The sequence below is a fragment of the Sphaerodactylus townsendi genome, linkage group LG01 (genome assembly GCF_021028975.2).
Source record: "Sphaerodactylus townsendi isolate TG3544 linkage group LG01, MPM_Stown_v2.3, whole genome shotgun sequence".
Lineage (NCBI taxonomy): Eukaryota > Metazoa > Chordata > Lepidosauria > Squamata > Sphaerodactylidae > Sphaerodactylus > Sphaerodactylus townsendi.
Genome location: NC_059425.1, coordinates 27,755,088 through 27,781,195, shown reverse-complemented (window position 1 = coordinate 27,781,195; position 26,108 = coordinate 27,755,088). Strand labels below are relative to the sequence as shown.

The following is a 26,108-nucleotide window of genomic DNA, read 5'->3' as shown; positions in this document are numbered from 1 at the left end:
GTTCATGTGGCACCAAGCTAGCGTTCAGATACCTGACACTGGTAGCTTCGGGGCAGCCTCAAGAATCGCCAATACAGACAGGCTGTTACCTTAATGGGGAACATGGTCACCCGCTCGGGGGTGTCGATGTTATACCACACACAGAGGCTGTTTCGGTTCTGGGCCACCACCACGTCACTCCCTGGGACCCATTGCACGTAGGAGCAGTAGCTCAGGATGGTGGTCTTGGTGGTTCCCTCAATGTCATACAGCTGAAGCTAGAGGTAATAAGAAAAAAGACCCTTGGGGACACCTGGGAAAGAAAGGAATGCCCTCGACTGCCTTCCTCCCACCCTAAATTTCACTCCCTTCCTCTAGGTCTTAAGAACATAAGAACAAGCCTGCTGGATCAGACCAAAGTCCATCTAGTCCAGCACTCTGCTACTCGCAGAGGCCCACCAGATGCCTTTGGGAGCTCACATGCAGGATATGAAAGCAACGGCCTGCTACTGCTGCTGCTGCTCCCGAGCACCTGGTCTGCTAAGGCATTTACAATCTCAGATCAAGGAGGATCAAGATTGGTAGCCATACATCAACTTCTCCTCCATAAATCTGTCCAAGCCCTTTTTAAAGCTATCCAGGTTACTGGCCATCACCACCTCCTGTGGCAGCATATTCCAAACACCAATCACACAATGCGTGAAGAAGTGTTTCCTTTTATTAGTCCTAATTCTTCCCCCCAGCATTTTCAATGAACGCCCCCTGGTTCTAGTATTGTGAAAGAGAAAACTTTCTCTCTGCCGACATTTTCTACCCCATGCATAATTTTATAGACTTCAATCCCTTATCCCCTCAGATGTCTCCTCTCAAACTAAAAAATACTGAGACCCAAAGGCTGCAGCCTCTCCTCCTCATAGGGAAGGTGCTCCAGTCCCTCAATCATCCTTGTTGCCCTTCTCTGCACTTTTTCTATCTCGGAGCATCCTTTTGAGATATGGCTGACCATCAGAGACTGAACACAAAGGGCCCCAAGTGCAGTTTCATTCACTGCTTTATATAAGGGCATGACAATCTTTGCAGTCTTACCCTCATCTTCTTGTCCCGGAAGAGTAGCTTGTGACCTGTCTCATTGAGCTCCAACCAGTCAATCTTGCTGTCATGGCTGATGGTGCCAATGTTATAACCACCCAAAAGGTCCACTGGGGAAGGCAGAGAAAAGGCACAGGGCTCAGGAGCTACGTTAAAGGGAAAGGGACCAGGAGTGAAGGAAGGGGCCTCCCTCACCTGTCGCTATTGTCTTGATGTCCATCAGATAGGCCAGCCGTTTGTTCTCTTCCATTCCCCGCTGCCTCCTTTCATTGATACGAACGCTGGGACACAAAAGGTACGGGGATTACGTGACAGGGTGTGAGCCCAATTACCTCCCTCCTTGCAGAGGTTCCAGTACAAGAGAAAGAAAGCGTCGCGCCCACCTGATGAGATGGGGGTTCATAAACTCGGTGCGCACAGAGCCCAGGATCTCATTGCTGCCATACTCCACCAGAGTCAGTTCCCCTGCGTTGAAGATCATGCAGACCTGGAGCAAAAGGAAAGACCAAGAGGGTTATCACTGCAGGAGCCACAGGGGAAAGAGGCAGGGTGTTTGCTTTCAAAGCACAAAACTCTGTGTATTTGCCATAAAAAGACGACGAAAAAGAAAAGTTTGGATTTATATCCCCCCCTTTCTCTCCTGTAAGGAGACTCAAAGGGGCTGACAATTTCCTCTCCCTTCCCCGCACCCCCAACAAACAACCTGTGAGGTAGGTGAGGCTGAAAGAGCTCCGAAGAACTGTGACTAGCCCATGGTCACCCAGCAGGCATGTGTTGGAGTGCACAAGCTAAGATTCCATTCCCCAGATAAGCCTCCACAGCTCAAGTGGCAGAGCGGGGGAATCAAACCCAGTTCTCCAGATTAGAGTGCACCTGCTCTCAACCACTACACCACACTCCATTAGGGCGAGAGAGATCTCACTGGCCCTGATCCCCAACAGTGTAGCTTCCCTGGCAAAAATGATGCCAACAGAAAAAAACCACTTCTCTTCTCAGAGGCAGAGGTGCATGAGATGAAGAGGACTGCTGTCCCACCCAGTCCCAGGGCTGCTCCTGCCCAGGCCAACTTACATTTTCATTTTCAAAGAAAAACTTCTCATTCCCTCCGGACCCTTGCCAGGTCACCTGGAATCACAAAAATGGGTAGGGCACATGAGCTGCAAGTCAGCTGTGCCAAGCTTTCTATGCCCACGTACGCTCACTGACAGAACATCCTGAGGCTCAACACTCCAGTCATCTTACACTGCAAGCTTTGGAGTTTCCTTCTGCATGCTGCTCAAATGCATCGCACTACACCTAGCCCCAAATGTGCATATCATACTCCCCCCAAAAAAGCGGTTGGTTGTCTAGTGGGTAGTCGACTTGGAAGGAGCTGTGCTTTGCTTGCTGAAGGTCATTGGTTTAAATTAAAATGGAAACACAGCAGGACAAAATCTCCACCTGGCACATTGGGGAGCAGTCACTCGTCAGATATTGATATTTTCATCATCACTTTTCTTGTCAATCAAGCATGCTTTCCTGAAGTCTGTGAACTCTTCCAAGGTCCACCTATCAATGAAGTCTGCCTGCATGAGGTCTACCTTGATAGCTAGCTGAAACAGCTGTAGAAAAAAGCAACATATTGCCTTTAAATAGAGATTAAGTTTGGCCTTCTAATCTTGGTTTTAAAAATATAAGGAGGACATCAGTCTCCATCCCTGAAGACTGGAAGATGGCCAATGTCACACCAATCTTTAAGAAAGGATCTAGGGGGGACCCGGGAAATTACAGGCCAGTCAGTTTGACCTGTTCCTGGTAAATTAGTAGAATCTATCATTAAAGATAAAATTATAAAACATGTAGAAAAGCAAGACCTGCTGAGAAAGAGTCAGCATGGCTTTTGCAGAGGCAAATCCTGTCTTACAAACTTACTAGAGTTCTTTGAGGGTGTAAACAGGCATGTGGACAGGGGTGAATCGGTGGACATTGTCTATTTGGATTTCCAAAAGGCTTTTGACAAAGTTCCTCACCAGAGACTGTTGAGAAAACTCAGCAATGAAGGAATAAGAGGGGAAGTCCTCCTATGGATTAAAAACTGGTTGAGACTTGGCCAGGAAGAGCAGAGTGACCTGCTATGCTCCATTTTGGGAGGGCTTTCTCAAAGCCACAGCTTTTAAACAAAGTGTTATTTTAACAGGGTTATCTCTTTTCTCCCTTCTAAGGCTCTACTGAATCTGGAAGGTGGGGCTTAACAGGGGTTAACAGAGTTCATCTCTTGTTCCTCTTTGTCCTGAGAGGTGGGGCTTTTGTCCTGAGAGGTGGGGCTTTAGTTCAGTCTCTGGAACCAGCGGAGAGAAGTAGCAGCAGAAGAGACTTGGCCAGGAAGAGCTTAGTGACCTGCTGGTGTTCATTTGGGAGGGCTTTTCTCAAAGCCACAGCTTTTAAAACTGTTATTTTAACAGGGGTTATCTCTTTTTCTCCTTCTAGACTGCTGAATCTGGAAAGTGGGGCTTAACAGGGGTTAACAGAGTTCATCTCTTGTTCCTCTTTGTCCTGAGAGGTGGGGCTTTTGTCCTGAGAGGTGGGGCTTTAGTTCAGTCTCTGGAACCAGCGGAGAGGAGTAGCAGCAGAAGAGACTTGGCCAGGAAGAGCTTAGTGACCTGCTGGTGTTCATTTGGGAGGGCTTTTCTCAAAGCCACAGCTTTTAAAAACAGCAAGTTATTTTAACAGGGGTTATCTCTCTTTTCTCCTTCTAAGGCTGCTGAATCTGGAAGGTGGGGCTTAACAGGGGTTAACAGAGTTCATCTCTTGTTCCTCTTTGTCCTGAGAGGTGGGGCTTTTGTCCTGAGAGGTGGGGCTTTAGTTCAGTCTCTGAACCAGTGAGCTGGCGCCTAATGGCATTTCATTTTAATTTAATTTTTTGTTTTTTTAAATTACTAAGGAACACATTTGACAGATGATACAGTACCGCAGATAGCTCCAGGGGGGGGCAGTGACTAAAAGCCACATCTAAATATCTAAAACAAATCCAGATAAGGGCGGAAAAGCCAGAAAGCCAGCAGGGGGGATGGGGGGCTTTCCAGTGTTTTGCACTGAGTGTCACATGTATGACCATCTGCCACTAGGACCCAGAAGTGCATTGGGTGTGCCCTGGCACAATGAAAAGGCTCCTGGCACTCCAAGGAACGCGTGTGGACTCTTGTGAAGCCAAGGTGGCAGAGCTTTCCTGGAGAAGCTGAAAGAGGCAGAGAGGGTGACAGACGAGGCTTCTCTCAGGGGACCTAACAGCCCGGGGTCCCACCTCCCAAGGTGACATCTCTTCAGATGTCATGTGAGGAGCATGAAGGCCTTGGGGATGGAGGGTGCCAGGTTCTGAGGTGGGGAAGGATGCTCCCTTAGATGGGATCCCTTCCTTAACTGGCAGGATCAGCTATCTCTCTCTCTCACACTGAGAGGATACCCCTCGAAGGGAGGTGGGGTGCTCCTTGTAGTGGGTGATTCAATCATTAGAAATGTAGAGAGTTGGGTTTGGTGAGAGGTTGATGACCGGTGATGGTGACTTGCCTGCCTGCTGTGCGCGGTTATGCGGATGTCGCGAAAATGCTGTCTAGATAGGCTTTTAGACAGTGCTGGGGTGGAGTCTGAAGCAGTTGTGGTCCCACATTGGCACCCAACGTACATTGGGAAATGTAGCCGGAGGGTTCCTGGAAGCTAAATTTGGAAGGCTGCTAGGAAACAGGTTGAAGTCCAGGACCTCCAAGGTGGTGGTGGCATTCTCAGAAATGCTACCTGCTCCATTAGGGCGAAGCTAAGCAAGCTGGAGATACAGGGTCTCTCAATGCGTGGATGAGAAGGTGGTGTAAGGCAGAGGGTTCTAGGGATTTGTCAGGAACTGGGGAACCTTTTGGGACAAAGGTAGGCCTGTGTACAAAACGGGACGGGCTTGCATCTTAACCAAAGAGGAACCAGGCCAAGCTGGCTCAACATTAAAAAAAAGGTGGTAGAAACAGCTTTTAAACTGATCACTGGGGAAAGCCGACAGGCAGAACTGGGAGGTGACTTCGTCTCAACAATACAGTATCTATGGGGATGCAGACAGGAGAGGGAGGTTTTTTCTAAATCAACCACATACAAGCTGAGAAAAAACATAGCAATGTGCATGTGGGACTGAAGTGGATAGTGTCTCACACAAGAAGACTTTGAGGGTAAAGTGCACATAAATCCCCAGGTTAAGGGACAGAGACAAGGGTATACAGGTGTCTCTATGCTAATAGTAGAAGCATTCAACCTTCTGGACTAAAATGGGGAGCTAGAGTACAGAGTTTTCAAGGAGGACTTTGATATAGTGGGCATTGGCACAGAACATGGTGGAAATGAGGGAGAACCAGTGGGATATAACTGTTATACCTAGGCTACAGGCTCTATAGGAAGCTGATAGGACAGAAGAGCTGATTAAAGTGGGAGCTGTTCCCTTTACATCAAAGTTATATATAGTATCACATAAAATAGACAATGCAAGGGGAGCTGGTTCCCCTACAGAATCACTGTGGATATCAATACCAGGTGTGAAGTGACAGTTTAATATTAGGAGATAATATGGTATCGCCCCCCCCCGGACCAAAGTGCACAAGAGGATTCTGAGATGGAAAAAGAAATTAGAGAGGCCAACAAAAACAAAAAATGTAGTGGTAATGGGTGATTTTAATCTATCCCCATATAAACTGGAAAAAATGCATGTTCAGGTCATAGTAAGGGAGGGAGCATTCCTGGATATGCTTGCTAAATGACTGTGGCTTAGAGGCAGATGGTTGTGGAACCAACCAGGGGAGAGAGCGGATCCTAGATCTAATTCTATGTGGGGACCCAGGACAGCCCGGTGCAGGAAGTCCAGTGTTGTTGAGCTGATAGGGAACAGCCACCACAATGCTGTCAGATCTGGCATCCTTCAGCATGCAATCAAGTGGCAACTACTAAATGTAGTTACATCTGCCTTCAGAAAGGGAAATTTCTCAAAAGATGAGGGGATAGTGCAGGTGAAGCTGGAAAGGGAAAAAAAAAATCAAGAGGAGTCAAACTGTCCAGGATGCTTGGAGGTTATTTTAAAAAACACAGTAATAAAAGTTCAGCTGGAAATGTAAAAGTTCCACAGGTTAGAAAAAGGCAGCACTCAGTCCAAAAGAAAGCCACCATGGTTAACAACAAGAGGTTGAGGGAAATTATCAGGAAAAAAGAAAATGTCTTTTTTAGAAAAAATGGAAGTCCAGTTTGGCTGATGAAGAATATGAGAGGGAACACAAACATGGTGGCAAAAAGAGAAGCAAGTTAGCTGGTAAGGAGGCAAAAGGATTTATGAGGGAACGCATTGCCGCGTAACATCAAGACCCACAGCAACAAACAGTTCTTCTCAAGTACATCAAAAAAGCAGGGAAGCCAGCAAGGGAAGCTGCGGTAGGTCCCCATTAGATGACAAAGGAACAAAGGCGGTGCTAAAGATGGCAGGGAGATTGCAGAGAAGCTGAATGAATTTCTTTGCATCTGTCTTCAATTCAAGAGGAGGTGGGAGGAAACATTCCTGCACCTGGAACCAAGCTTCTTAGGGAGGCTTAATCCGGTGGAACTAGCTTAAGATAGTGGTAGACAAGGAAGAAGTTCTGGCAGCCATTGATAAACCAAATGTTACCAAATCCCCTGGCCCAGATTGCATTCACCCAAGAGTTCTTAAGAAGAGCTCAAGCATCAAAATTGCTGATCTTCTCACTTTAATATGCAACTTATCCCTGGAAATCAGGCTCCATCCCTGAAGACTGGAAGATTTGGGCTAATGTCACACCAATCTTTAAGAAAGGATCTAGGGGGACCTGGAAATTACAGGCCAGTCAGTTTGACATCTGTTCCTGGTAAATTAGTAGAATCTACTTTCATTAAAGATAAAATTATAAAACATGTAGAAAAGCAAGATCCTGCTGAGAAAGAGTCAGTTAATGGCTTTGTGCAGAGCAAATCCTGGGTCTTTACAAACTTACTAGAGTTCTTTGAGGGTGTAAACAGGCATGTGGACAGGGTGAACCGGTGGACATTGTTCTACTTGGATTTCCAAAAGGTTTTGACAAAGTTCCTACCACCAGAGACTGTTGAGAAAAACTCAGCAATGAAGTGGTAATAAGAGGGGAAGTCCCTCCCTATGATTATTAAAAAACTGGTTGAGAAACAGGAAACAAAGAGTGGGTGTAAAATGGGAAGTGCCCTACAATGGAGAGATGTCGGGAGTGGTGTCCCTTGCAAGGATCCGCTTTGGGGTAACCAGTGCTCTTTTTTAACCTATTCATAAAATGACCTGGAAGTAGGGTGGGTAGCGTGGTGGCCAAGTTTGCAGATGATACCAAATTATGTAAGGTGGTGAGAACCACAAAGGATTATGTAAGAGTCTAAGCGGATCTTGATAAATTAGGGTGAGTGGGCTCAGAAATGGTAAAATGCAGTTCCAATGTAAAGCAATGTAAAGTGATGCAATATAGGGCAAAAAAAAAACTCCAAACTTCAAGCATACACGCTTACAGGGGTCAGTGCTATCAGTCAAGCAGACCAGGGAAAGGGGATTTAGGCGCTTTAGTTGATAGTTCCATGGGAATCGTCAACCTCAATGTAATGGCAGCTGTGAAAAAAAGGCAAACTCTATGCTGGGGATCATTAGAAAAGGAACTTGATAATAACCTGGCAAAGATTGTCATGCCCTTATATGCTAAGCAGTGGTGCTGACCGCATCTTGGGAGTACTGTGTCCAGTCTCTGGTCACAGATTCCAAAAAAGCGATATTGAGGGAGATAGAAAAAGTGCAGAGAAGGGCCAAACAAGGATGATTGAGGGACTGGAGCACCTTCCCTATGAGAGGAGAGGCTGGCAGCTGCCAGACCTTTCTTTAGTTTGGAGAGGAGGCGGCTGAGGGGGGATATGGGATTGAAGTCTACAAAATTCTATGGCATGGGTAGAAAATGCTGACAGAGAGACATTCTTTCTCTCTCAACAATACTAGAACCAGGGGGCATTCATTGAAAATGCTGGGGGAAGAATTAGACTAATAAAAGGAAAACACCCTTCAATGCTAACGCAGTGATTTTGGTGTTTGGAATATGCTGCCACAGGAGGTGGTGATGGCCACTAACCTGGATAGCTTTAAAAGGGGCTTGGACAGATTTATGGGAGGAGAAGTTGATTTGATGGCTACCAATCTTGATCCTCTTGATCTGAGATTGCAAATGCCTTAACAGACCAGGTGATCGGGAGCAACAGCCGCAGAAGGCCATTGCGTTCACATCCTACATGTGAGCTCCCAAAGGCACCTGGTGGGCCACTGCGAGTAGCAGAGAGCTGGACTAGATGGACTTTGGTCTGATCCAGCTGGCTTGTTCTTATGTTCTTATGTTCTTATGACATATCGGATGAATGCATATATGCACCTGCTAAGAACGAATCAGTTATCTAGATAATAATCACATGATTAAAACAGAAGAGATTTAGAGCACGATAAGATGGATATTTTTCTGTAAAAATGCTTTGCCATAATCCTATTTCTGTGGGTGGAAGTCCCATAAGAAGATTAGTTAAGATTTCTCAGCCTGTGTGTGTGATTTGGGATTATACAAAAATCCCTATAAGCAATGTTAATACAGTAATCTGAAACCTGGTTTGCTTCAAAATATTACTTACTATGATATAATTAAGAAGCGTCAGGAACTTTCATAAGCTTAGCACTTGTTTTTACAATAGCTATAAGGGTTAGTTTTCACGTGCTTGTGTTTTCTAATATCTTGCCTAATAAAGATAATTATTTCTTTTTTCTTAAACAGATAAACTCTCTGAAGGGTTTTCAGCCTGGTTTGCTGTTTTATGTTCAAAGAACAGAACTCACAATTATTTTGTTTGTATGATCTGATTTAAAGGTTGATCAGTGGCCTTTAATACATAAATTCTTAGGATATTTGCTGGTAGAGGTTTTAAACAGAACTGTTCAGATTCTTGAACTGGATGCAGGAGTAAAACATCCCATTAGAGTCACAGCAGAGGAACACAGACACTTCCTATGACTTTTGCGGCCTACATGTGTGGCCCCTGCAAAGCTGTGCCCAGAACAACCCGATCTCTTTGTTTCTGGAATCAGAAATTGTTCTCATACAGAAGTAGCAAAAACTGATCTAAGCAACACAAATCTGGGATGGGCTGAGAGACAAAGAGAGATGCATGCTCCCCTTCTGAAAGCCAGAGGGCATAGCATGAACAAGGACGTTAGCCAATCAGAACATGGAGGCTGAGGAAACAGCCTGAAGAAGAACAGAACCAGAATTAATGGACCTGGAGGCACTGAAGTGCCGCTAAAAAAAGCCTACATCTGCTGCAACAGTTCAGTGGGAAATGACTGGGAACAGAGAGGTGCCCCCAGGAGAGTGTGAAAGGAAAAACAACATCAGAAGAACACACCATGCAAAGAGCTTCTGCACAGAGCTTTGCTTGCTGAAGGTCAATTATCTTGGCTCAGTTACTCTGGTCTGGTCAAATTGTCTCCACTGATTTGAGCCTCAGGACACCCAAGCACTGCTAGGCAATCCAGGTGCCACTTGAGCCAATTGCACCCCCTTTTGCCTTTGAACACTGAATTGCCAAGCTGAGCTCCCCAGGTTCCCACAGGCATCGTGCAGTACCTCGCTAAGCTTGATGGAACCGAGGTCTCCCAGAAGCAGGGTGTCTGAGGTGTGGGCTACAAGGTAGCGGTCCTTCCCCAAGATTTTCACCTCATCGATTTCATAGCCATAGTGGGATTTCAACACCACTCGCGTCCCTGTGGACAGATTCTTCACAATGACCTGTGGGGAGAGGGAGATGGAGGAAAATGCATCGTTGCTGTTCTGTATCTGCCTATACACTGCTGTTACTTGCCAATATAGGGAGGTTATGAGCTCCCCTTCACTTGCAGTCTTCAAGCAGCAGCTGGACACACACCTGTCAGGGATCCTGCATTGAGCAGAAGGTTGAACTAGATGGCCTGTATGGTCCCTTCCAGCTCTATGATTTTTCATTCTACAGGAACATCCCTTCCATCCGCAGACATTTTATTCTGCTGCTAATTTCTTAGGTTCATTGCATGGTGCTGTCTTTTCTAATGTTTTAATAAATGGTTTTACACATCAGTGGACCCCGCAAGGACTCCCAGGTGAGTCATTCTTGTGCCCCTAATCACACTCACCTGGCTGGGTCCCACATACGTCATCTCAAATTTGTTCTTGTAAATGGTTCTGCGAAGACAACAGTCAAACTGCTCTACTCCGCCACAGAGGGTGCCCTGCGGGAACAAGAAAAGCACACAAAATCATCAAACAAGACCTCCTACCTCTTCTGCAGCCCCTGGCCAGCCTTCAAACCTGCCAAGCCTGCTCTTTGGCCACCTATCTGGTATGGAAGGACTCACGGGGGCCGCCACAAAAATCAGGCACAATCAAGCCACAAAAGGCTGCCACGCAAGTGTTATACACACCGCGCAGAGCCGTGAGCCATCCCGCTTCCACGCCAGGGCTGTGATCGTGTACAGGTGAGGGATCTCTTTGGGTTTGGCTTCTTCCCAGGCACTCCGACGGGGACTCCAGTTCAGAACCCTAAGCCTGCAGGAACAGATGGAGGACTGAATAACCAAGCGGGAAAACAGGGAGCAGGGTTGCCCTGTGGAACAGTACCTCCCCCCCAAAACACACCTGTCAAAGCTGCCGATTACCACAGATTGTCCCCCAGGGTTGGCAGCTGCTACCATGAACTCTTTCTCTGAAGAGTCTCGGCTGTAGTCAAAGGTTTGGATCACATGCCCCTCCTTCCCGTAGGCCACAATCTTCTTGTCACAGCCAGCAGCCACAATACTGTTAGATGCCCATGCCAAGGCATAAGGGGGACAGGGATGCATCACCAATTTGCCCTGTGGATAAAGCAGGGACAGTGGGGCAGGAGGCAGGGACCAAGCCATACAGCAGCCAGCTAAGATTGTGCCCAGTATTTCTCCAAATGAGCATTTGCTCCACAGACGCTGCAGGCTGTTGTATCATTTTGTTTTGGGCAACAGCAACATTAAGCTGAGACTATTTTACAACTGCAAGGCTCAGTCAAGGGTCACAGCTGGACCCTGCTCCCAAATGGCAGATCAAAGGTTCCCTTTCTATCGTGTACCCTGATCTCATACTGCAAATGAATGGGATCGGTGCCAGGAAAGATGCAACAGGACACTGTAAATGCATTGTTTCAGACAGTGATTATCCCCCCAACTTTTCCCAGCCGTTGGCATTGATAAGAATTTCAAACAAGATTATTCCCCTTCCAAATAGTATTCTGTGTAACCACAGGACAATTATCTGGGACAGAGCTGCCACTTTAAAACCAGACAAATCAGGAGGTGTTAGCAGTATGAGGGCTCATCTCCCCTGGGAAATATCCATGGTCTGATTTCCATTGGGGCTTCTTGTGGCTAAACTGTTGTGGGTAATGCTACTAACCAAAAAAGCTTAGAAGAAAAAAATATTCATATTCTTACTCATTACCCAGTTCCCTTACAGGTTGTTTGCCCTCTGGGCCCATAACCTTAGCATTAACTGCCTCCTCTGTAATAAACAGTTCTGCAAACTTGCTGAGGACCATACTTTCCTTCCCACCCTGACTGCAGTGGAAAAATGCTTTGTTCTGTAGGACTGAAGCCATACGCTTGAGATCATTAGCTAGCCATCCAGTGAGAAAGCTGCAGAAGAAACAGACTTACAACTTTTTGATGGGTTTGTGTGAGACATTTCTAGCTGCACAAACATCTTGTATGACATCCTTTTTTAGAAAGTGTCATCTTACAGGACAGTGAGGAAGCACACTGCCTCCAGAGGTTGTGTGGGGTGGGGGGGATTTGTGGGAGAGAAATGAAAAAAGCATAATACAACTCAGTACTGGTGAAGGGGAGAGTATCCCCACAACCAGTTTTATTTAAAGAGCTACCTGACTTTTACGATAGAGAAATACTCCACCTCTGCAGAATTTAAAAGCATGCTAATGGAAAAATATTACTCCACACACCCCCCCCCACCTTGCGAGGCACAAGATGAAGCACGTAGGGAACGTGAGGGACTCTGTCACTCAGACCAGTGACCTCACAGGCTTCATATAAATGGTGCTCTTCTAAAGCCTGTACCCCACATGCAGCTGATGTGCTTGCTGAAGAAACAATCACTGTTTCCCAGAAACTCCACTTAGCACGGGAAATTATGACTCCTGGGAATGGAAGCAAACATGCCAATATTTCCCTATGGAAACAACCAGAATGTAAAAAACCAAACAAACCACCCAGCTACTTTGTGGCTCTGACTGGACTGGAGAAAGAGGCTGCTTAGACCCGTGGTGGCAAACTTATGGCACTCCAGATGTTCATGGACTACAATTCCCAACAGCCCCTGCCAGCATGGCCAATTGGACATCTGGAGTGCCATAGGTTCACCACCACTGGCTTAGACAGAAGAAACTGAACTCACCTGGGACTCCCCAGAGCCTTCATCGTCAAAGAAGTAGCGCACAATCGTTCCATCTGCATGGCCAGACAGGATTCCTTTCCCTGAGGTGCTGCAAATGCATGCAAGAAATTATCAGCAGAGAGGCCTCATATTCACAGCCTTCTAGCTGGGATGGGTTGATGGAGGACAAGAATGCAGGAAGAAGTAGTAGTAACAGAGCAGAGTAACAGAATGAATGAGATACAACAAAAAGGCATGTTAAGGTCATTCCACTGATATGAAGTCAGTAGGTGAAAAAATAGAGCTTGCCATTCCTGGGGAGGGCAAAGAGATGGTAGTGAAGTGAGATTCTCTCTTCCCGCTGTAGCACACTCACTTGGAGGTTAATGATACCACATAGGAGTCTGTCCCATAAATCGTGGATGACTTGCTGGATTTGGTGTTTGCTAGACGAACCTTCGGGAGAGAAAAATCTGATCAACTCATCACCCTGTGTTGGCAAGAAGGCACTTCTGGTCACATCAAGCTGGGGGGAGTCTTGAGGGCACCAGCCAGCTGAGACAGACCACGTGGTGTAAGCATCTGACAGTGCTTGATCCCAGCACTCAACTCAGCACCAGAAGCGGACAGCATTTTTCCTACCTTGCCCTCAACGAGCCCAAAGACTATGGTGTTCTCCTCTGGCCACAGCAAACAAGTCACAGCACTCTGTTGGCGAACAGAATAAGAATAATCAGCAGAAACATCAGAGAAGCATTGCTTGATCTGACATGAGGTAGATGACGATGTAGCTTGTTTTTTGATGGGGCTCAAAAATTACTGTCCTCTCTAAGAACTGGAGTCTGGTTTTCACCCTTATTCCCACATTCCCTCCAAAGGACATGAGATTCGAGTTGAGTTATTCTGCCCAGCTCACTGCGACTTTGCTTTGCCCAGTGCTGATGCTCCCCTTCCCTCCCCTCAAACAATGTTCTTGGGAAGATTAAATAAACCAGATGGCCATCAGCCCACTGCCAGAATGCTGAATCTCATTTATAGAGAAACATGGAGAGGAGGCAGCAGAAAACTAGGCTCTAAAGCAGAGATCTACAAACTTTTGAGTCTGTGGCAACTTTTGAATTCATTTATTTGCTTGTTTTATTCATTTCAATTTATATCTCACCTTCCCACCACAAAGTGGGCTCAGAGTGGCTAATAACAATTAATTTAAAACAATAAATACTATAAGAACCATTTTAAAACACTGTAAATACAATAACATACAATTTTACAAGTATGATAAAATATAATTTAAAACTCCAATCAGTCCCGGATTACAAATAAAGAGGGAATATAAACCATTGCTGCCCTCAACTGTAAGTCTGGTAGAACAATGTATTGTCGAAGGCTTTCACAGCCAGATTCAACTGTTTGTGGTGGGTTTTCCGGGCTGTGTGGCCGTGTGTAACAGACTTCCCTCTGTGATACACCTCTGAAGATGCAGGCGAAACGTTAGGAACAAGATCTACTAGACCACGGCCACACAGCCCGGAAAACCCACCACAACCAACTAGCAGAACAACTTTGCTTTACAAACTATGAGGAATTGGAGATATCTCACGGGGCTCTGGTCTCCTCAGGCAGAGCACTCTAGCAGGCAGGGTCCACAGCCAAGAAGTCCCTGGCCCTAGTTCAAGATAGATGGACTGACTTTTGGCTAGGGACCCAGGAGGTTTTCCACACTGGAACATGGGCTTCTTAGGGGGACATAACGGGACAGGCAGTCATGAAGGCCCTAGACCATTCTGACACAGGGTTGTGGGCACAGCCACAAAGTGGCCATGTGAGGGGCAGAACCAACCACACACACACACAAAGGAAGTTAAAGTGCAGCAGATAAGAGGAGCAAATTTTGAAGATACACTGAGATAGAGGTGTCAGAGAAAGAAAAACTGAAGTGAAACTGAGGTTGCAGCTATCATTGAAATAGTGTAATCTATACCGCCAATAAGCTCTCAAATGGGCAATCAGAAGCTCCACTGGGCAGGACTTCACCTGACCCCATCCACTTTCTAAAAACACTTGGTAGGTGCCGAGAAAGATTGTGGTGCCCCAAACGCCATGATGAAAACCCCTGCTCTAAAGAGACCCAGACATCACAGCAAAAGCTACCAGTTCTAACAGGACTAGGTCTTACCGTCTGAATGAACTTGTTGCAGATCACCTTCTTATCACCCCTGCACAACAGGGAAAAAGAGTATTGTTGCCATAGGTCACCAGGAAAGGTTCTATGGGGATACAGGGGTACCCAGGGATTCCCACTAGAGGAAACAATGCTGATTGAGTTCAGCTTGTCCTTGCCCATGGAAAGGCATCACTTTTGTGTATCTACAGGGCCTGACTACACCCCAAAGCTGAAAATTAGCTGAGATGTGGGAGATCTGTGACTGGGCATGTTTAACCCATTAGCAATCTGAAAAAGCAGAATGAACCACATGATCTCTCAGGAGATTTGAAAGAGACAGGAATGAAGACCAAGTCTACATGCCTTTCAACCAGAGTTAGATCTGGAGTGGAGACACAGCAGCAACCCAATCAGCAGGGGCCTATCGTAGGAACTCAGCCTGGTGCTTGCTCCTGCAATGGCCCACCCTCCCCATATAAAGGCCCTTACCATTCCTCTCCAATCTTGTAGACAAAGATGATGTTATCGGTTTGCCCAATAGCAATACTGGTGGAATCTGGGGAAAATGCCATGCCTTTCACCACATAGCTTTTCCTGCCATACTGGAAAGAAAGAAAGTGAAGATAAAGGCAGGAAAGCCAGCTCCAAAACTCAGGATAATGGCAGGCAATCCCTCCACTCTTGTGGAGGCAGAGTCAATGGTAAGACATATTCCAGCCCAGAAACAGGCAGAAATTGCCATAGTCTGCCAAAGTTTGTGGATCCTTGACCATGGTCTGCCCTTGAAAGGTGAAGCCTTCTCAAGTACAACAGAGCAAGATTCTCCTTCACTCATATTCCCCTAATAACGATAAAACGATTAGCCCCTTTCCATTATTATATGGCAGTATACACATCCTGGTTGTAGTTATTACTATTAGTTTATGTGTACGCAGCCAAAAGTGCAAAGTTTGATATCTGGCACAAAATTCAGTACTGGGAGATGCCAGTCAACTCTCAAGCGGGACAGTTGTGATGCACTCTTGACTCACGACTACTTTCTTTGTGAGGCCAAATAGGAAGGGAACAACCCACTCCCTAGAGTTCAGGAAGCAACTGGGGTCTACCTTTGGATCTGCAGGTTTCGTGGAGAACTTGTCCCTCCGTTCGCCATGTTCATCATATAGCAGAACCACTTTGTCCACAGTGCAGACAGCAAATTTTGAATTGTTTGGGGCCCAGGCCATGCATGTTACTTTGGCTGCCCCCTCCTGCAAAAAAAGTAGGATAATGATCACACAGTTTAGGGGCATGGGCCTACTGCGGCCCATCAGAAACCCCAGCTTCTTCAAACATGGGTTGGACAGCAGCACATCCGAGGATTAAGTTAACTGGCTGAGATTATGGATTATCACATTCATTTTTGATGTTTGTATTGCAGGCAGTTGCTTAATGGTTTCTCGGAGAAACCTGGGACACCCTTTCAACTTCAAGTTATGTTTGTTTGTATGTCATGACAGGGAGGCTGGAATCTCTGACTTCACTACCCATTACACGTAGCAACCTAATCCATTTCAGATCCTTATACAAAGAATCACACCTGGAAGATTTATGACAGGATTCAAATTTAGCCCTTCTCTATCCAACCCTATTCTAACTTCTTCTTTGGTGTGTGACTCTTACAGAAGGGATGGTTCTTCTGTAATTTTCCTTATAAAAGTCTGCAAAATTAGTTCCTCCCATACAGCACCCACAGAAGCGAGTTGTGGCTCACGAAATCTCATGGCAGATGTTGGTAGTGGTTAAGATACCACCGGTCTCCTGAAAAACTGGTCTGTCTTCGTTTCCAAGCCGTTCCAATTCATGTTGTTGCCCCACTCAGAAGAGACTGCACAGACAGCCTATTCCTCACACGTGCAACCCCATTGTAACTCCGCTTCTACTTCGGTTTGACCCCCTATAGCAGCGGTGGTGAACCTATGGCACGGGTGCCAGAGGTGGCACTCAGACCCCTTTCTGTGGGCACACGTGCACACAGTTCATGGGGGGGGGGGCGGAAAATCACCCCCACCCCCCCACACACACATCTAGGCTGGCCTGGGCACGATCCTTACCTGGGAGTAAGCTCGGTTGCTGGCAATGGGGTTTCTTCTGAGTAAACACTCCTAGGATCGTGATTCACCCATTCGAAGCGTTGCATGGTTGCTTCACCAAGCTTACTCCCGAGTAACGTGCGCCTCTGAGCCAACCGTTTTTCTAAACCAAAACCTCAGTATTCAAGTTAAATTGCAGTGTTGGCACTTGGCGATAAATAAGTGGGTTTTGGGTTGCAGTTTGGGCACTCGGTCTCGAAAAGGTTCGCCATCCCTGACCTATAGCTCGTGTGAACAGCATTTCCCGGCTCGCCGGTTCTCACCTGCGGGGTGAGCAGAGTCCGGACGTGCCTCAGAGGCATGGCCCGATCAAGGCGCTCGAGGTCCGCGTCGCGTCCGCGCCCGTTACCTAGGCAACAGCCACCGGGAACAGGCCGCCGCTGAGGACAGCGACGGCGACGCGCGGAAGGAGGGGCGGGACTAGGAGCTTGGTTAGACGGCCATGCGCAGTCGTAGCGCTCGAAGCTGAGGAGGAGAGTTGGCGACGGAGCCAGGCAAAGCCCCGCCCTTCCTGGGCAAGCCCCGCCCGCTCAGTCGAGGCTCCGCCCAACCGTCTGGTCCCTCTCTTCCCTTGGTTTCCCCGATGGAGGCGCTGCGGGCTGCGGGACGGGCTGTGCTCAGGAGCCCCAGCCTGGCTCGGCATCGCCTGGGCGTCTCCCGCCTTCGCCGGCACCGGCAGCGTGAGTTAATACGGGTGGGAGCAGAGCCGATCCGCTCTTTCCCCGGATCCACAGTTCCCGTCCGGAGGGAGGCTGGTGATCATGGGATGCTGGAACGGTTGTTGGGAAACGGGATGCTGAGCCAGCAGCATCCTCCGGAGCGCGCCCCACGGGTCTCTGCCTAGGGAATGTGCATGGGGCTGCATGAAGGGGGTCGCTCCGCCGAGTCCCTTCTCCTCCTCCTTCTCTTTGTTGCTCAGCTACTCGGGGAGGGGGGCTGTTCAGACTGGGCTCTGCTGAGATGACCTCCTCCAATCAGACCTGCCGGTTGGGTACCTGTTGAACCCCCCTTCCGACTTCAACCTCTTGGACATGTTGGAGAAGGGGGTGAGCCGATGGGTGCCTGACGGGCGGGAGCCTTGCCAAGAGAGGCATCACCCTAGCCAGGTATTCAACCTGATGGGTGTTCCTATGTCCACACCTGTATCCTTCTTTCATTCTCCCCCCTCCCCTTTAACGTGGACTCCAGGAAGGCAGACCCAATGGAACTGGGAATATTGGGTCGCCCACTGGGGGATAGCTGCCCCATCACCTGAATAGGCAGAAGGCAGCTTCCTCAGTCTACAGGTAGGGTTTCTCAGGGGAACAGAGATAAAACAGAGTGCCGGAAAGGAGTAGATGATTGCTGAAGGGGATCTTCTTGTGTTTCTGTTTGTGATCTTACATGTGGCAAGTCAAACAACAGACTGGCTTAGGGGTGGAATTGCAAGGGAGATAATTGCTATACAGAAGCACTGTGCACTGTGATAGTGCTATATTCATAACATTATTAATATTAATATGCTAGAAAACTGATTCCCAGGATTTGTCCCCTAGGTGTTTAGGTATTTATATTTTAAATTCATATCTCATCCCTCCTCCACTAAAGGGGGCTCGGGGCAGGAAACAACACATCAAATACATTTTAAAAGAGAAAAAATAGAATAGATTAAAATCCATAAAATACGAATAAGATGGTGCCCTAAATGCTCAGCAGAGCAAACTCATGAGAATAGCAACACTCCAAAAAGTGAGGAGGGGGCATAGAGGGGGGGGCTCTCCCCAGTGCCCCATGGATGTAACAGCGCTGCCAGAAGTCCTCAATCATGTGCCTGGCAGAACATATCCATCTTGCAGGCAGACCCTGAGGAACTGAGCCAGATCCCACAAGGCCCTGGTCTGCTGTTGTATAGGCTGGCTCTCCCTTCTGTTCACTCTGTGCCCCAAGGCTTTATGAGCTGAGTGTTGGGGCTGCTGCTGATTCTCTGAAAGTCTCCTTTCAGAGTCTGGAAATTGCCTGCCCCAGAAATCAGGGCTGTCCTCATTCTGGGCCATGAATATTTATGTCTCACATGGAATGTGTGTGGCAGCAGGGAGCCCAGGTAAAGGGAATCCAGCCTGACACAGATACAGAAGGCGGCATGAGGCGTTTGTGTCCCACATTCAGCAAAAGAGCATCATGCACACTTACTCTCAGGAAGAACTGAAGGATAAGAGGGGCAGAGAGAAGGAACCACTGAGCAGTTAATTGTTCCCTGATGGAAACAAATAATTTTTTTCCCCTGGGAAACAAGGTAGAATTTACTTAAACTTCACCAAAGAGACAGACTTGGAAGAAGTTCTGTTTAAATATTGATGAAACATGAAGGCTGCATCCACACAGTGGAGATTCTGTGTTGAACTCTTTCATGTTCTAAGTGCAGAGACATTTATAGTGGCCATGAAGCAACTATGTGGCAGTTCTAACAACTTTATTTGGCCTTCTACCATGAGAGCCAGTGTGGTGTAGTGGTTAAGAGCAGGTGGACTCTAATCTGGAGTACCAAGTTTGATTCCCTACTTCTCTGCATAAGCGGCAGACTGTTATTTGTTGAAACAGATTTGTTTCCCCGCTCCTACACATGAAGCCGGCCGGGTGATCTTGGCCTAGTCACAGTTCTGTCTGAACTCTCTCAGCCCCAACTAGCTCACAAAGTGTATGTTGTGGCGAGAGGAAGGGCAAGGAGCTTGTAAGCCCCTTTGAGTCTCCTTACAGGAGAGAAAGGCAGGTTATAAATCCAAACTCCTCTTCTTCATTTGCCTTCCCCAGCCCAGTTTTGCCCAAGGGCTTTTTGCAGGCTTTTAAAAGGGTAGTTGTGACCTAATGCTGTAGTGATATGCTTCTAGTAACTACAGATTTTTTTAAAACTGGCCAAATGCCCTCAGATGGCCCAGTGGGAAAAATGGCATGCTCACGACAGTGAAACCGTGCTGATATGGACAAGAGTTTCAGAAATTTATGTATTCATCTATTTGAAATCCCTTGAAATCATCTCATGGAATGTGGCAGGGTGGAACTGTTGTCTATATACCTATCAAGATGTCCCATTCTTCCAACATGACTATGGAATTATTATTCTACAAGAAACATCTATTTAGAATCATAAAGTTGGATAGGGCAGTACTGGCCATTTAGTCTAACCCCTGTTCACGGCAGGATCAGCCACAATATGGTGGGTGCACTGCAGCCACAAAATGGCTGCCAAGAGAGGCAGGGGCAACCACAAAATGGCTTCTGCATAGGACGTAGCTACTTAAAACGGTGTCGGGAATTTCCCCTCAGGTGCTGCATTCTCCCCTCCAACTGCGCCCCTGTCCCATTCAGGATAAGGGCACAGTTGAGCACTACTGAGCAGGGATTGCTCCACCCCCATCTCCATGTGGAGTTTCGGACACCCAAACAACACGGGCCTGTTTGCTTCCAGCCTGCAGCTTAGAGCTGAATCCAAGCCTGGGTGAGACCAGGCTCAAACTGAGTACAGAGCCTGTCCGCCTCTAGTTTTATACTGTTCCCTCTGCCCCCCAATTTTCACCTCTGGTTGAAGATTGTCATGTTGGAGACTTCTGTCATAAGCAGTTTAGGGTTCCCATTGGGTGGAAAGCAGGGTATAAATATGTAAATTAATAAGTATAGCACTGTACCAAAAGGCATTTCTTGTGCCCCTCTTCCCTCGGTTAACCTTCTGTTGCAGAACTGCCAGAGACCTGGGCTGACATGCGCGAGCCCCTTCTGGAGGGCATGGGGTTTGCGCTCAAGTACTTGGGCATGACGTTGGTGGAGAAACCTAAAGGGGAGGATATGGCGACTGCAGCCATTCACCGGATCATTACCATGGTAGGTTGTGGCTGCCTAGAAGAGAGCCAGGCAAATGAAGCACAACTTGGACTAAAGCAGGCCAAGGAAAGCCTTCCCCTTTGCCTCTCTGCCCGCCCCTCCTCTGTTAGCATTTGGCAAGTCTTCTGTGACATTCTGAGCACTGGTTTGTAGGGAGAACAAGCGCGGAGAGTCAGTGTGACTGGAGTGGGGAGGTTGATGATAGCTTTTTCAGGACACTGTTGGGAAGTTTGGATGCCTGATGTCACCTCCAGAAAGTGCCTGGTGTCAGGTGGCTGCCTGCTGAGAGAAGGAAGCAGTCCTCACACCCACCCTACCTTCCTCTGCCATGAAAATTATGTACTTCAGCTGGTTGCTAGAATCACTGGTGAGGGGAAATGCTGGTGAGCACATGGCCCCCATCTCTCTTCCCCTGCTGCTTCTCCCTGTCTTTAGGCTCGGGTGGGACCGAAGAAGTTCCAGAAGGTGATTCTGACTGTGTCGCCCCGGGGCCTTTCTCTACAGGATGCCGAGACAAAGGAGACCATTGAAAATGTCTCCATCTACAGGTGAGGCACCAGAGAAGAGGGCATGCGCTGTGGGAAAAGTGTTGCAGGTGGGGTGGGCAGGCAGTGTTCGAGTGGAAGGGCACTGCTGACATTGGACAGCCTGTATAACATTGGCAAATGAACAAGTGAATGAGTGGATATGAGGACAGATTTTGGTTTGTTCCAGGCCCTGTTTGGAGACTGTCTTTGGGCAAGAAAAGGTTTGCCTCCCATTGACTGTGAGAAGACCATCATTTTCCAGCATGGGCCGCTGGTTGTTAATGGTGTGTTCAGCCAGTTTGAGCTGAGTGCCATATTTTAATGTTCTAAGCTTGTTGTAACCCGCCCAGAGTCCTCGATCGGGGATCAAATGTCTGGGACGGTGGGGAATGAATGGGATGACGGATGGATTGGATGGATCATCGGACGGATGACGGTGATGGATGGACTTTGGATGGACGGACGGACGGATGGATTGGATTGGATTGGATTGGACGGATGGGATTGGATGGATCTTGACGGATGGATGGACGACGGGGACGGATTTGGATTTGGATGGACGGATTGGATTGGACGGACGGGACGGGATTTGGATTGGACTTTGGACTTGGATGGACGGATATGGATTGGACGGACGGATGGATTTGACGACTTTGGATTGGATTTGGATGGATGGATGGACGGATGGACGGATGGATGGATGGATGGATTGGATTGGATGGGATTGGATGGATGGATGGATGGATGGATGGATGGATGGATGGATGGATGGATGGATGGATGGATGGATGGATGGATGGATGGATGGATGGATGGATGGATGGATGGATGGATGGATGAATGAATGAATGAATGAGATGGGCAACTATCCCATTAGTCACCCAGGTTCTCCTTGTAGGTAGGTTCACCTACCACTGGCAGCTGTAGCATCATGATCTTGAGCAGGTTCAAAATCATGCAAAAGAACCTTAGACTTTGATGTGTAGAAACCTAAAGCCTGGTGTGAAGGGAAGTGCCCAGAACACACAGACCTGGCTGTGAGTTTCCTTGAGGAGGAGAAAGATGAGGGAGCCATCTGGGGGCTCTGACTGGCATCCTTGTGTGTGCTTCCTACCTGATAGTAATTCAAGACAGGCAGTTATGTTAGTCTATTGTTAACAACGTTAAACAGGAGTCCTGTGGCCCCTTCAAGAGAGAGTTTATTCCAGCAGAGGCCTGAACTCGTGAAGCTGCCTTGTATGGAATCAGACCTTTGATCCATCAACGTCCGTATTGCCCGCTCTGACTGGCAGCAGCTCTCCAGCCCTTTCACACGACCTGATACTTTTAACTGGAGGGATCCAGGGATTGAATTTTGGATCTTCTGTGTGCTAAGCTGATGCTTTATCGCTGACCCACAATCCCTCTGCTCAGCTTTTGTGAGTCTGAGATGCATCTGGCGAAGTGAGCTCTGACCTGCCGAAGCTTCTGCTGGAGTAAACGTGATTGGTCTTTCAAGTGCTACTGGGTTTGCGTTTAATCTGACCGCTCCTTTATTTGGAAGGAAGTGTTTTCTGTCTGCATGCAGCATGGCTGACCTCTGGTCCACCTGTAGTGCTCCCAGACCTGTTGGGAAGAGAGGAGATATACATTCTGGCTCGCTTCTATTCTCTTGGCTGTGGATGGTTTGCAGCCTGTTGTTTTTGCGTGTGGACTCTTTCATATGCTACACCCCCAACCCCTCCCCCCTCTCAAATTCTGTCCCTGCGGCTCACAGGCTCCTCTGGTTTTTGGTGAGGACTGCTCATTTCCCCTGCTTGTAGTAACATGCCCAGAGGAAGCACTGAACACCTTTCCTGCCCTCTCCCCCTAGGATTTCCTATTGCACCACGGACAAGCTGCAGAACAAAGTCTTTGCCTACGTGGCCCAGAACCCGCAGAGCGGTGCGCTTGAGTGCCATGCTTTTCTGTCACCCAAGAAGAAGATCGTAAGCTCCTCTGTGGACTGCTTTCCCCTGTGGGGACTGCAGGGGCTTGGGGAAGGAAGAGGGGGTGGTTCCACGTGCTGCCTAGACGAGACAGTGCAGGCTGGCTGGTTCCTGGGGTGGCTTCCGTGTCTTGGCCTTCTGCCTTGTCTGTTGCCTGCCTTTCCCCCCTCCCCACATTCTGTCTCAGGGATATGTCCAGGTTGGCTGCCTTCTCAGGCACATGGGTTTTCTTTCCCCACATCCAGGCCCAAGCTGTGACGCTGACTGTGGCGCAGGCCTTCCAGGTAGCTCTGGATCTTTGGGAGGCTGCCCAGGCAGGTAGGAACATGTCTGCCTTTTTGGGTGGGTGGGGACACGCATTCTCTCCCCTGGTGAGGCCGAGCCCTGGTGCAGCATCAGCGACTCCACTAACCTTCCTGCAGGGCCTGTCCTCCTGCCCTGCCTCACTGTCCCTGGTTTGTCCTTTTCCAGGTAGGCCAAGTGAGGCACAGAAGCAGGGGCTTAATTTTTTACCCCCTGATCACAAAATGGGTGGACATGGAGGAGGGGAGGGCACTCCTGACATGCTCAGAGGCATTTCTTTCTTGATTCGGCAGAAGTTGTCGAGGAGGTGAGGGAGGGAAGCAGACCAGCCCCCTCCCCAGTTGAGCTTGTAACAATCACATGAGCGCTGAGATGTCCCTTTGGTCTTTCCCTGATCTTGTTTCAGGCTCCCGGCAAGAGCACTCGCTGAGCATGCTGTGCCCTGTGGAAAGTACCTGCCAGCCAGTCAGGTCACCCATGGGCAGTCCCCCCTTTAAGACAAACTTTGAGGTATGGTGTTGGGCAAAGGCCCCTTCCCCTTTGGTCCCTAACTAAGCTGCTGTGTGCTGGCGAGTGTGCACTCCTCCCTCCTGGCGTGTTGCTGCCCCCTGGGAAGTAGGCAGTGGTGGGATTCAGTAGGTTCGCACCACTTCGGCAGAACCGGTTGTTAAAATGGTGCTTGTAAACAACCGGTTGTTAAATTATTGGAATCACATCACTGGAAGTAGGGCTGAGGGGACTGGGGCTGTGAGGCCTTCCCTCTCCCAGGCCTTGGAGGCAGTGAATTCTGGAGGCCTTCAGAGGAGGCCGGGGGCTGCAACCACATGTTCTTCTTCTCTGGTGCTAGGAGGAGGATGAGGAGGAAGAAGAAGAGGAGGAAAGCGATCTCCCCGACTCCTTTTCTGGGTAGGTGAGAGGCCACAGTGCTCTGCCATGGCTGCTTGCTTGGCTGGCCATTCACTTTCTCTTGGCCTAGCCTACCTCAGACGGTGATTGTGGAACGGATGGAAAAGAGGAGGAGAGGATGATGTACACTGCTTTGAGCCCCCACTGGGAAGAAAAGCAGGATATAAATATCTAAATAAATAAAAGAGCGGATGGCAAGGAGGGAGTTCAGTCATGGCTGCAGGATTGTGGTGGGAATGAGAGGTCACCCAGCTCCTTGGCGTTTGTGTGTGTGTGTGGGGGGGGGGGAAGGCTCTGCTTCTCTTGCTCTGACACGTCTCTTTTTCTCTGCCCCAAGTTTCACAGAAGAAGGTGGCTGCTCTGCGACAGGTAACCGAGCTTTTGGGGTTCTTGATTTCCCCATTTTTCCCACCCCTTGGTGTGCTCCTCCCCACCCCGTGTCACTCTTCTCAGTCCCTCTGCTTCTGCCCGCCTGTGTTTCAGATGTGGGCTGCGTTGCTTTCGGGAGCTCCCCAGTCACACAGTTCCAGTCGGAGGCGACGATGGGAAGTGGCCACCCCAACAGCCACCTGCCCCCAGGGATGCTTTTCTAACTTGGACTCTGACACCGCCATCTTCGCCATCTCCAGCACCACTCTTCTGTAGCACACAAAGGACCAGCTGATCTCCTTCAGCTCTCCAGGCGCAGCTCCCTGATTGGCTGGCATCACCTTACTTCACTCCGAGCCTCAGTTAGCCTCTGGGTCACCAGCAGTTCTTCTGCGGCTTGGCCTGAGTCACCTGAGGGTAGACTGCGCCAGGCTCTGCCTGTAGCTGGGGGTGCTCCAGGACCTCCTGTGGGTATATTGGGTAATGGGGCTGGGCCTTGTTTGAAGACCCCACCCCTGCAGGCCAAGGGGTGCATCCCGCCTCTGGTCAGGCATGCTACTATACAGGGAGATCAGTTTCAATCCCCTTTTCCCCTGCTTCTTGGAGGAAGCTGTGTGTTGTGGGGGTACAGGGGAACTCTAGCCTCTCTGCCAGCTTTCCTTGTGGTCCAGTGGGAAGGTGGCAGCCCCGCCCCGCCTCTGTCCCCGTCTCTCATCACTGCCAAATCAGCTTTGTAGCAAAAAGATGTTAGTTTTTCATGTCCTTTTCTAAAGGGAAATAAACAATTTGTACTGTTGTATTTTGGCGCCATTTCTTGCAGCACCCTCAGTCCAGATTGGTGAGTGAGGACAAGCATCGGTCTCCCCAGCTCATAGGACTCAGTTTCCACTGGACTGGCTCATGTAGGTTCTCTCTTCTTCCCTCATCTCTCTTCTCCCACCCTTTTGAGAGACAGCATGGTGTCGTGGTTAAGAGCAGTGGGCTTTTTATCTGGTGAACTGGATTTGTTTCCCTGCTCCCCCACATGAAGCCTGCTGGATGACCTTGGGCCAGTCACAGTTCTCTCTGAACTCTCTCAGCCCCACCTGCCTCACAAGGTGTCTATTGTGGAGAGGGGAAGGAGTTTGGAAGCCATGTTGGGTCTCCTTACAGGAGAGAAAGGCGGGGTATAAATCCAAACTCTTCCTCTTCTGATGGAATAGTGGTGGTAGTGTGAGGTCCTCCACTCCCAGCAAAGAGGTTCTCAAGAAGTTACTGGCCTGGGGCAGCTTGGTATATCATGGAGCCTTGAGAGAGGAGGGAGTGCTACTGAGTGGTCCCAGCAA

At 48.5% G+C, this 26,108-nt stretch overlaps 2 protein-coding genes across 3 annotated transcripts in view; one reads left to right on the top strand and one right to left on the bottom strand.

The window, feature by feature from the left end:
- IFT172 (intraflagellar transport 172) overlaps positions 1-17,309 on the bottom strand; it is a 41,402-nt gene extending 24,093 nt beyond the window's left edge. The window contains exons 1-16 of the mRNA XM_048515583.1: positions 17,123-17,309; positions 15,834-15,977; positions 15,217-15,329; positions 14,740-14,779; positions 13,206-13,271; positions 12,940-13,019; positions 12,585-12,672; positions 10,785-10,999; positions 10,571-10,694; positions 10,283-10,378; positions 9,741-9,902; positions 2,140-2,193; positions 1,452-1,555; positions 1,264-1,349; positions 1,066-1,178; positions 90-257 (exon numbers count right to left, since the gene is read on the bottom strand). Of these exons, the coding sequence (XP_048371540.1) occupies positions 90-257; positions 1,066-1,178; positions 1,264-1,349; positions 1,452-1,555; positions 2,140-2,193; positions 9,741-9,902; positions 10,283-10,378; positions 10,571-10,694; positions 10,785-10,999; positions 12,585-12,672; positions 12,940-13,019; positions 13,206-13,271; positions 14,740-14,779; positions 15,217-15,329; positions 15,834-15,977; positions 17,123-17,161 (1,692 nt within the window). The 5' untranslated portion in view covers positions 17,162-17,309. The remainder of the gene's footprint in view (positions 1-89; positions 258-1,065; positions 1,179-1,263; positions 1,350-1,451; positions 1,556-2,139; positions 2,194-9,740; positions 9,903-10,282; positions 10,379-10,570; positions 10,695-10,784; positions 11,000-12,584; positions 12,673-12,939; positions 13,020-13,205; positions 13,272-14,739; positions 14,780-15,216; positions 15,330-15,833; positions 15,978-17,122) is intronic.
- A 75-nt stretch (positions 17,310-17,384) lies between these two features.
- Positions 17,385-25,579, top strand: LOC125443461 (low density lipoprotein receptor adapter protein 1-like). 2 transcript variants are annotated; one of them, XM_048515596.1, is made up of 9 exons: positions 17,385-17,539; positions 20,569-20,711; positions 21,147-21,259; positions 23,091-23,205; positions 23,451-23,523; positions 23,915-24,018; positions 24,356-24,414; positions 24,752-24,783; positions 24,898-25,579. In XM_048515596.1, exons 1-9 carry the CDS (start codon positions 17,443-17,445, stop codon positions 25,005-25,007), a joined length of 846 nt encoding a protein of 281 aa, XP_048371553.1. In that variant the 5' UTR covers positions 17,385-17,442; the 3' UTR covers positions 25,008-25,579. The 2 variants fall into 2 exon arrangements, with proteins under 2 accessions (XP_048371553.1, XP_048371561.1); XM_048515604.1 differs by lacking the exon at positions 17,385-17,539 and adding an exon at positions 17,566-17,965.
- The last annotated feature ends 529 nt before the right edge of the window (positions 25,580-26,108 follow it).

What these genes read in the sequence shown, in the direction of transcription:
- LOC125443461 (XM_048515596.1), top strand. Translation starts at nt 17,443, where the DNA reads ATGGAGGCGCTGCGGGCTGCGGGACGGGCTGTGCTCAGGAGCCCCAGC. An exon ending in CCTTTAAGACAAACTTTGAG is followed by an intron (nt 24,019 to 24,355) that starts GTATGGTGTTGG and finishes CTCTGGTGCTAG; the next exon opens with GAGGAGGATGAGGAGGAAGA. An exon ending in AGGTGGCTGCTCTGCGACAG is followed by an intron (nt 24,784 to 24,897) that starts GTAACCGAGCTT and finishes CCTGTGTTTCAG; the next exon opens with ATGTGGGCTGCGTTGCTTTC.